We start from the raw sequence: 10,109 nt of genomic DNA on the forward strand, positions 1-10,109 counted from the left end.
TTCCTGCGCCAATAAAGCTGCACTGGTTTTGAATCGCGGCGCGTTTCCCGCCGCGGGGGTCAGGGGTCGGGGTTCGGGTCGCGGGGCGGAGGGAAGAGCGGGCAGGCGGGAGGCGCCGGCGCCAGACGCGGAGGAAAGAAGCTGCGACTAGCCGCCTAGAGGCCGCGGAGTCAGCGAGGACCGAACCAGCCGAGCTGCCGCCGCCGCGTCCCCATGGCGGCCGCCAAGGTGCGGCCTGTCCCGGGCGGGGACCAGGCGGGCGGGGGCCAGGAGGCCGGGGCCGCTATCGGCGGCCACGTGGGCGGCCCGTGCCTCCGCCACCAACCCCCGCCGGCCTGTGGATTCGGGGCCTGTGGAGCGAGGGGTTGGAGCGCGCGGGGCCTGGGGGCTCGAGGCCTGTGGAATCGGGACTCGCAGGACTTGGGGGCCCAAGCTTGGTTCGCGGGGGCTGGAGGGCGCTCGCGTGACCTTGGGGTGGGCGGGGGAAAAGCCTTTGCTACGCAGGGCAGCCCTGCTAGCCGGGGATAGGGGCAGGAGACCGGTTTCCTCCGGCTCGGCCCACTGGTGGGCTGTCCACTGGGACAGTATTCCTCCATCCCGTCGCCCACGCAGCACTTCATTCATTCGGTCCTTAGGTCTGGAACCGCCGCCGGCCTCCGTGGCGGAAGCTCGTGTTCCAGCGAGGGGGACGGGTCGTGGACACGCCGACCCAGGGCGGGGGCGGCTTTGTTGGCTGCTAGTGTCTGGTCGGATGCGGGCCGCAGCGGAGCCGCAGTGCTGTGAAACCAAAGGAAGAACAGCGAAGGGCTTATGTTTTCTTTTCCCGTTTGAGTCTGGTAGTGAGTCTGGGGTTCCTTCTGTATCGCCAAGGCATGTGTTTTGTAAAACTTAAACCTAAATGTGATCATTTGTGCTCTATAAATCTTTGAATTGGTTCAGAATCTTAATGACTTTGCCTTGTGGTTTTCTTAGCAACGTATCAACTTAATTTTCCAAGCCATGATAAAAATTTTGTCAGAATTGTGAATTCCGTATAAATTCTAGTAGTTTGGTAGCACCTTTTTCCTAGTAATATTTAAGAGCATGCATGGATATTCCTTAGTGAAAACTCTTAGATTTGCATTTTTGCCATAAGGCTAACACTTACTGAGTTCGTCATTGTGTCCTTTGATCTTCACATGGCAGGTATCATTATCTTCATTTTACCGGTGAGAAAACTGAGGCTCAGAGATGAGGGAGTGTCCCCTAGGCTACTCCTCAAGGAGCCACAGGCAGTCTGTGCATGGATCTGATTGATGTTTGTGGATCTGGGGGAGGGGTGCTGCAATCCAGTGTCTTGCTGCACACTTTGTGCTGTGATTTTTGTGGAGCTGGATGTAAATGCAAATATTTGCTGATGTGAAAGCCTGTGAGCTTAAATTCTGATTTGGGTTGAGGCCTGTCCTTGTTTTCCAGATGCCATTCACTATCATGGGGTGCCTGCTGTGGGCCAGGTTCTCCAGCCTGCATCATCACCTCTTTGCATCTTCCTGCACAGGACCCTCATCAGGACCATGATACCTCTACTGAGAATGCAGATGAGTCCAACCACGACCCCCAGTTCGAGCCGATAGTTTCGCTCCCTGAGCAAGAAATTAAAACGCTGGAGGAAGATGAAGAGGAACTTTTTAAGATGTAAGTATGTTGATGTCACTGGAGAAAAGGTTATCTTTAGTAATGTTGAACTTACAGTTTTTGTGTCACATCTTGGCTTAGGTTGATTGTGGCTATTTGAAGTGTTACTGGAGTTGGGAATCTATTGATTTGGAAAAAATAGAAATGATTTGAAGCCAAATATGAGCACACACATGCAAGGATTTAATTCTCTTTCAGTTGAAAGTAGAAAGGTTGAGTAAGGAGGGACTGGCTGCTCTCTGAACAAAGGAATATATAAGCTTTTTATTGACTTACTGGGATGGGCTAAAGTGGTAATTTTCTACTGGCATAGTTTTAGAAGATGGTTCATGTATGACTCTGGTACTACCAGGAGCCTTCCCTGGGCTCTCCCACTGTCCTTACTTGCCACCTCCCTTCTAGGAATCCAGTTTCTTTTCCTTGGTGGAGCTAGACGTCTTAATTGATTTTTATTTTTATTTTTTTTGCAGCATAGTTTTGTCTTACTTTTTTCTGTTGTTATATCAGAATGCCACAGAGTGGAATGTAGATAAAGAAGAGAAGTGGGTGGGGATGTAAAGCAATGGGGGAGCACCTGTCTAGCATGTGTTCAATTGCAAGTACTGCAAAAAAAAAAAAAAAGAAATTAAGAATAGAGGTTTAGTTTATGGTTCTGGACACTGGGAGGACCAAGAGTATAGTACTGGCATCAAATGAGGGCCTCATTATAATGTGACAGAGGACATCACATGGTAAGATAGCAGTCCTCCTAGTGCATCTTTTTTTTTTTGTGGTGCTGGGGACTGAACCCAGGGCTTTGCATATGTAAGTATTCTATCAGTGAGCTATTATGCCCAGCTCTTTTTATTTTTCATTTTGAGGCAGGGTCTTGCTAAAGTTGCCCGGGCTGGGCTTGAATTTGTGACCTCCTGTGTCAACCTCCCAGACAATTGGGATTACAAGTCCATGACACCATGATCACCTTCTTCCTTTTCTTAAAAAACCACTAGTGACATCATGAGGGCCCCATCTCATGACCTCATCTAATCCTATTTACTTTCCAAAGCCCCTCTCTCCAAATATGCTTAACATAATTTGGAGATAAGTTTTCAGCAATCTTGGGGTGCACATTTAAACAATAGCAGACTTTGGCAATCTGAAATTTTGTGAATTCCTGTTTTTCATGTACAAAATTGGAATTACAAGTGAAAATGGATGGTTTTATTTATGATGTGTATGTGTGTGTTTAATTACTTTTTGGTGGGGGATTGTTGGTCTGGGAATTGAACCCAGGATACTGAGCTACATCTGTACCCCTTTTTATTTTTTGAGACAGTGTTTTAAAACAAGGTCTCACTAAGTAGCCCAGGCTGGCCTTGAATTTGCAATCCTCCTGCCTCAGCCTTCTGAATAACTTAGGCTACAGATGAATATGCACTACCATACCTGGCTCAGGGTTACTTTTTAAAAAGTACTATACATATGCTAGTGGTGGACTAGTTTTGAAGTTCTGCTAGGTATGAGTTTTGTGTCTTATGACTATACCACTGCACTACAGAGACCAATCTCAGAATTGCCTGAGACATTAAATTCAGTTGCAATTTAGTGAAAGTAAAGTTGTAGTTTATTCCTTGTCCAAATTTGTGTCCTCTAGCCTCCACCCACTTCATATAGATCCAAGATGCCAGGTTTGACTGTTCTGAGGTGGATGAAGGAAGATGAGAAAATCCCCACACTGAGCCATTCCTCCAGGGATGGGGCTGGAGAGGGAGGCCTGGGCAAGGAAAGCCACAGGTGCCCTTTTGGTCCTAGAGGGTGGTGGGCATTTTCCTGAAGTACTGGATCACTGGTTTTTGTTCTACTTAGGGATTTCTGCTGCCACTTCCCCACCCCCTATGGGGTGGGAAGTGCTTTTTTCCTGGCCCTTGCTGTGGGACATGAGGACAGCTGGTTGAGCCTTTTTATCTTGACCCTTGGGTTTCCTGTTAGGTAGTCTTGTGAAAACATGGTATACCTTGACTGAATTGAGGTTGGAGGAGAGTAGAGTCTTTGGTGGGAGAGGGACAGGCAGAACTGGGGTGCAGAGGGAGGATGCTCACTTGAGCCCTCAGGATAGAGCTATTGGATTCACTGCTGGATCCTAGGTGCCCATTACTGCTTCTGGGCAGGGAGATTCATGTCCTGGTCCTCTGGGTTGAGGACACATGAGCATTTATCTCTGGGAAGACCTGGGCCTCTGGAAGATGAGGTCCTCACACCTTTACATGGCCATGGGATGCTATGGTAGACCCAGCCTACTGGGGGCTTTTTTTTAACTTACTTTTTCCTTTATATGAGAGTTCATATGTTTCTATTGGGGAAAATGTTGAAACTGTTGACATATTTTTTCATTTTGGTTGTGAAATAAAAATGGCCTAGAATTTGTTGGTGTTGTACTCTTGTGGGTAGTATTGGGTACCTAGTAATTCTTAGAACTCAAAGGAGGGAAGGGGTGTTTGTAGAGACATGGGATCCAGTGGCACACAGCTATACTGTGTTTAGTGCCCACAGTACAGATTGAGTTGTGTTTTCTCCTCTCTGCATGTGTAAACACTCACTTAATGCCTTTTCTCACAGGCGAGCAAAGCTATTTCGATTTGCTTCAGAAAATGATCTTCCAGAGTGGAAGGAACGAGGCACCGGCGATGTCAAGCTCCTGAAACATAAGGAGAAAGGGACCATACGCCTTCTCATGAGGAGGGATAAGACCCTGAAGATATGCGCCAACCACTATAGTAGGTGGCCTTTTAGGGTTGTATTTTCAATCTCAACCCCTGAACTATATTAGAATGACTTAGGACCTTCAGGAAGATTCTTTTAGGGCTGATTGGGAACCTGGGAATGTGTTGTTACATGGAGTGCATGTTTGTGGTGTTTATATTGTTTAAGATATGAAGTATATCTTTCAGTTGGGCTCAGTGGTGCATGCCTGTAATACCAGCTAATCGGGAGGCTGACGTAGGAGGATTGCATATTCTAGGGCAATTTAACAAGGCCCTGTCTTTGAAAGTAAAATTATAGAAAGGGCTGGGCATGTAGCTCAGTGGTAGAGCGCTTGGCTTAGCATGTGCAAGGTCCTGGATTCAATCCCCAGTGCTGGGAAGAAAAAAAATGTCTTTAAAATGTGCCTTTTAACTATGAGCAGGCCTGCAGTGAAACTTAGAGAACATGGGGTATGAGGTTTAATCAGATGGACCCTGATAAGATGGATGCAGAGCACCAGACCAGTCGTCAGACATGGAATGATTGTCCAAGGGATAGTTTAAGAGTAGAATGGAGTGTGTGTGTGTGGGGGGGGGGGGGCGGGTAGAGGTGGGTGGCTGAGGGTGTCAGAGTCCTTGGCCAGGTGTGGCCCTGTAAGGGTCTGGGAAAGGTCCTAGGAGGTCTGATTGGGAAAGAAGCAGTGGTAGGGTGTCCCCTACCACTTTTGTCTGGTGGCTGCCATGCAGATCCAGCTCATGCTCCTCCTGGTGGAAGCACGTGTGTCCTGGACCATCCCTTGGTAGACTTCTTAGTCTGCTGAGTCTGCTTTTTCCAGAGCTATCTTTGTGGTCCCTATTGCCTGGTACACATTTTTGGTCCTTGACATATAGGAAGGATGGTTGTGAGTGTAGGCCAGGCATCCAAGTCAGGCGTGGAGGAATATGGATGTGTACAGTGTACAAGAGGCCTGGACCCCATCATGTTGGGCTGCAGTAGATGAGATTTCTGAGCTCTTAGTTTACACTGATGTGTAGGAGTGACTGGGACTGGCCATGGGCCCCTTTGGAGTCTCTGGAGACTTCTGCCAGAAGCACAGGGGTCCTTGACTGGGCATAGACAGCATGGATACTCTTGGTTTTCAGGGAGCCATCCTGGTGAATTGTCACCTGCAGGGCCATCTGTAGACAAGGAGATTCTCCTTTGGGGGCAGATCCCTGCTTGGCTCTGGGACTTGTCTCCCTTCATCTCCCCTTGAGTCTCTATGGGACCTAAGGGGTTCAGGTTAAACCTGTTTATTCTGGGCCATTGCCCTGTCTTCATGACTTAGAAGCATTTATTATGGGACTCTGATATCAACTGTTCTCATCCCTCAGTGTCTTCTCAGTGGTTGTGCTGGCCTGATTATGTGTCCTAGGTAAGAGTCCTATTTTTGGACTTCTTCCCTTTCATTGCCTTCCACCTTCCAATCAGCCGGTTCCCTGACTAATAGTGTGGATGAGTGTCAACATAGCCACAGGTTGGGTACCATTAGGAAAGGTTGGCTCCCTTGACCTTTGCCTTGATGTTTGACTTTGGGCCTTGGGACTACAGTGCTTGGTGTGAGTAGTCAGTCACACTGGAATCAAAACTGAAGCTTGCTTTATCCTTGTCAACTTTTCTGGAGGTATGGGTATCTGTGCTGAGTGGTTCTTAAGATGGTTCAGGAAACCCTCAGAGATGTCCTCATGTTTTAAGTGAATATGGACCATTTTCAAAGAGGTTGGGGGAAATGTAAACTCTGTGGGATTTTTGTCTAGGCCTGGTTCTTAGACCCCAAATTGTCTGTGTTGCCTGAAATGGGTATTTCAGTTGGATGAGCAGAACTCTTTGTGGCCAAAGGGTGTATGGACTTGCCTAGGTAGCCCCCACCAGCCTCATAGGCTTCTCTCTTCCAAGTCACGCCAACGATGGAACTGAAGCCAAATGCCGGCAGTGACCGTGCCTGGGTTTGGAACACCCATGCTGACTTTGCTGATGAGTACCCTAAGCCGGAGCTGCTTGCCATCCGCTTCCTAAATGCTGAGAGTAAGTGGAAGGGGATACCCTGAGGATCTACTAATTGTGGCATTGCAGTGCAGTGTTGCTTTGGGGAAAAGGTGACCAAGTGACTGGAATGTGCAGTGGGGAGTTTTTGCCTGCTATTTGGGGCTGTGTAGGGTGTTTCCTCTTAGGTCCTAAGGGGTCAGTGCTGAGCAAGTGTCCACGGTGCAGTCCCAGATATAGCACTTAGTTTGCTCCTCAAGCTCCAGTTCCCGTTGGGTGTGTGGAACCTGAATCAAACCCCAAGATTTCCTTCCCGTTGCTGCTTCCACCAGGGTTATGGCTCCCTAAGGCTAGGTACAGTGAGGTCACCTGAGCACCAACAACCTGCAGAGACCTAGGCTGACATCTCCTCTGCTTAGGGGTCTTCCTGCATTTGTGAAGGCTAAGAAGTCAGTGATTGCCATGGCCAACACACCAGTGGCTAATGGTTTGGTGGAGTGGGGCTGTCCTTCCATCACAAGTGTAGAGCAGAGCCCTTTGGAAAAGTGTCCCACTGCCCCTTGGTTGCGTGAATAGTCAGTTGAAGGGAGATGGCCCAGCCCATCTTTAGGTCAGAAATTGCATAGGACAAGAATCCTCTGGTAATCCTGGTACTTCAGACACTCCAGGATGTGTCCATTCCATACTTGGGCTCTTAGGAAGTTATCTCTTTTCTTTCTACAGATGCACAAAAATTCAAAACAAAGTTTGAAGAATGCAGGAAAGCGATTGAAGAGAGAGAAAAGAAAGGTGAAAAGAAGCCCCTGGGTGGGGGGCTTTCTTGCAGACTCACTCTGCACCCAGCTGCAGCCCCAGGCAGGTGCTTTTTCAGTCTGCTAAAGAAACATTCCAGGGTGCTGTGGCTGCCTGAATCTGTCAGGGGCAATGCAGCTGCCTGGGGACACGGTGCTTCCTGGTGGGCCCCCTGAGCTCGTGCTCATCATGGCCTCACATTAGTCAGGTCCAGGTGGGCAGTTGAGTCATAATGTATAGAACCTACCAGGTGCTTTGGCATGATCCTCATTTTCTCTTTGTAGGGTTTGGTCTCCTGGTTCTCAGGGGCAGACAGTGGCTGTGGTAGTAAGTGACCAGATGTCATTGAGCAGCCCAGTGAGAGTGGACAGCAGTGTTTGCTCAGAGCCTCTGGGTCCAGCTGGGGAGATAAGTGGGCAGTGTTCAGGGACAACATATCCCCTAGGCTCTGGACCTGGTGAGGAGGCAGCATAATCTAATGAACTGGACTTCTGATTTCTTACTGTGCTCTCTTTTTTAGTAGGACTGGGCAAAAATGATAATGCTGAAAAAGTGACTGAAAAGCTGGAAGCTCTTTCTGTGAAGGAGGGGAACAAGGAGCCTGGAGAGGAGACCGGGGAGAAATCGGAGAAGCAATGAGTCGTCTTAATTTCTTTTCCTTTTTCTTTTTCTTCTTTTTCTTTTTTAATTTTGCCCTGCCCCTCCTTTTGGGTTTATTTTTATTCTGTTATGTTTTCATAAGGGACTTTATATAAAGAACTGAATTCCAACATTCAGGTTTTTTTCTTAAGTTTTTACCCTATTGAAGATGACTTGAGAAAATCCATTCCCCAGTCATGAAAATGTACTGTGCTAACTTTCTTTTCCATAGTGGAAACACTTATTTATAGTCATCAAAAATAGTGAATAAAAAATGCATTTGAAACCTGAACCGAATGGCAGGACTGCATATGTGTGGACAGTGCTATGAGCACTGTTGAACCCAGCCAGCTCCTGGGGGTGCCGGCCTGAGCCCTTTTGAGTATACACGTCTGGGTCTGCCTGCGGCTGTGATGGTGGGTCGTGATGTTGCAACAGGCTGTATCTTAGAAGACACCTTGCTTTGCTGAGGTGTGTTATGTGGGCCATGGAGAACTTGAGCTGCTGTTAGCCATTGCAGACATGTGTCAGCCAGTGCTGGGGCAAGGGCTGGTGCATGGGGCTGAGGTGTGTTTTGCCTCTTTAGGCCTGAACAGCTGTTGCTTTGCACTGTTGTGAGGGATAGGTAGGGTGTGTGTGCATGTGCGTGCGTGTGTGCGTGTGAGTGTGTTCGGGAGAGGAAAGAAGACCACGCAAGTACCCTGACTTTGGTTTAGAGAAGTGATAGACAGCTGAGCTGGTCTCCATACTTTGGTCAAGGTTACTTTTGGTTGGCCCCTGTTGCAGAGTGGTGGGCATGGTCCTTGCCAAGTGGGGTTTAGTCCTACATTCCTCCTGTGGGAAACCCCATCAGATACTTCACCACCTGGAGCAAACTCTTAACTCTGGACCTTCTGGACTTGAAATCTAAACTCAGCCTTCTTTGGATTGTGAGCATTTGCAGTAGCTTTATATAAAGAGGTGTTTTCAAGTATGCTGTTTGGTCTAGTAAAACAGATTCTCTGCAGACGTTTTCTTAAGAGGAGAAAGGTTTTGTTGTACAAGAGAGGCTTTTTAAAGCATTTTCTGACTGTCATGTGTCTGAGATGACCAAGAGACAAGGCTGTGAGTTGTGTCAGCCTGCCCACCAGGGACAGGATTGAGCAAGGACCTGACCTCCAGATTGGGCACAAGAGGAACTTCAGTCATGACTTGTGGCAATTTGCCCTTAACATCTAACCAGAGGTGCAGTGTGGGCATCTGCCACACTTGAGCTTTCGCTCTTGCTCTCTTCATTTATCAGTAGTATCTCCTACTAGCTGTTCTGTCTGACCTTCCTGTGTGCCTAGTCCTGCCTGGTGATTGTATGTCCTGTTTAAACACCAGTTTTTCATTCCTCTGGGAATCAGCTGCTCTTGTTTTAAAAACCCACCTGCATCGGCTGTCTTATCTGCTAGGAACATTGAGTTACCTCCAGCACATTGGTAGCAGCTTGGCGGAGCTCCATCCTAGGAGGAGTTGAGGATTGCACACAGCGACCATGAAGTTCTGATGCAGTAGAATTGTGATGCTATATAAACCATAGGTGGAACCTCTCTGTGCTATTTGCACTCCCTTGAAGCATGTAGGCACAGGAGTCAGATGGGTATGTTGCATACCATGGCTTGATCTTCCTTGAAGGAAGCCCTCTGCTAGGATAGAATGGATTTTTAACATTATCTTTGCTTTGGGTTTCAGTAATCCTCCGCTAACTTCCTTCATCTTGGGATGGGAGAAGTGTTTCCAAGGGGTGTCCCTGGCAGCAGAAAGACCCCTCAGAATGGCTGGGGGACACTACTATGCTCTGCTCAGGTTGTGGAGCACATTAAAGGATATAGCTTGTGACATTGCAGGAAGTTCTCAAAGGGAGACATGTAGGGGGGTTGAGGCAGGATTGGCCTGCTGGCCATCATGTAGGCTAAGTAAGGGTGCACACTGCTAATGTTCCCAGGTGATGTTCCTTTGGCAGAAGCAATGGAGGTCCTAATAGATGTTAGGGATCATGTGAGGAATGCATCAACGTATGGTAATCTGTGTCCCAGATATGTGCCAAGACCCCCCACCCCCAGTTGATGCCTCAGTATCAAATGTACTGTTACTTAATAGAGACAACTACAAACACATATTTATGGTAAAGTTTAAGTTAGGCATAATAAAAGATTAGCCATTCAAAAAGCGGATTATTACCATAATAGTTCAGTGAATGTAATGTCAAAATAATTGTACTGAATATCTTAGCAACT

General features: G+C 47.7%; 1 protein-coding gene and 1 non-coding gene across 4 annotated transcripts; both read left to right on the forward strand.

The window, feature by feature from the left end:
- The first annotated feature begins 61 nt into the window (after positions 1 to 61).
- On the forward strand, positions 62 to 8,140 carry Ranbp1 (RAN binding protein 1). Of its 3 annotated transcripts, none has more exons than XM_047560198.1 (6): positions 62 to 228; positions 1,538 to 1,674; positions 4,270 to 4,427; positions 6,331 to 6,459; positions 7,141 to 7,272; positions 7,733 to 8,140. In XM_047560198.1, the coding sequence occupies exons 1-6, from the start codon at positions 214 to 216 to the stop codon at positions 7,846 to 7,848; spliced, it is 687 nt and encodes a 228-aa protein (XP_047416154.1). In that variant the 5' UTR covers positions 62 to 213; the 3' UTR covers positions 7,849 to 8,140. The 3 variants fall into 3 exon arrangements, with proteins under 3 accessions (XP_047416154.1, XP_047416155.1, XP_047416156.1); XM_047560199.1 differs by having other exon boundaries at positions 64 to 228; positions 7,141 to 7,206; positions 7,730 to 8,140; XM_047560200.1 differs by having other exon boundaries at positions 64 to 228; positions 7,141 to 7,206.
- Positions 7,240 to 7,365, forward strand: LOC124992035 (small nucleolar RNA SNORA77). The gene has a single exon (XR_007110040.1). It is a non-coding gene; the product is annotated as a small nucleolar RNA SNORA77 (small nucleolar RNA).
- Positions 8,141 to 10,109: the final 1,969 nt, after the last annotated feature.

Source organism: Sciurus carolinensis, chromosome 8, assembly GCF_902686445.1.
Source record: "Sciurus carolinensis chromosome 8, mSciCar1.2, whole genome shotgun sequence".
NCBI classification, from domain to species: Eukaryota; Metazoa; Chordata; class Mammalia; order Rodentia; family Sciuridae; genus Sciurus; species Sciurus carolinensis.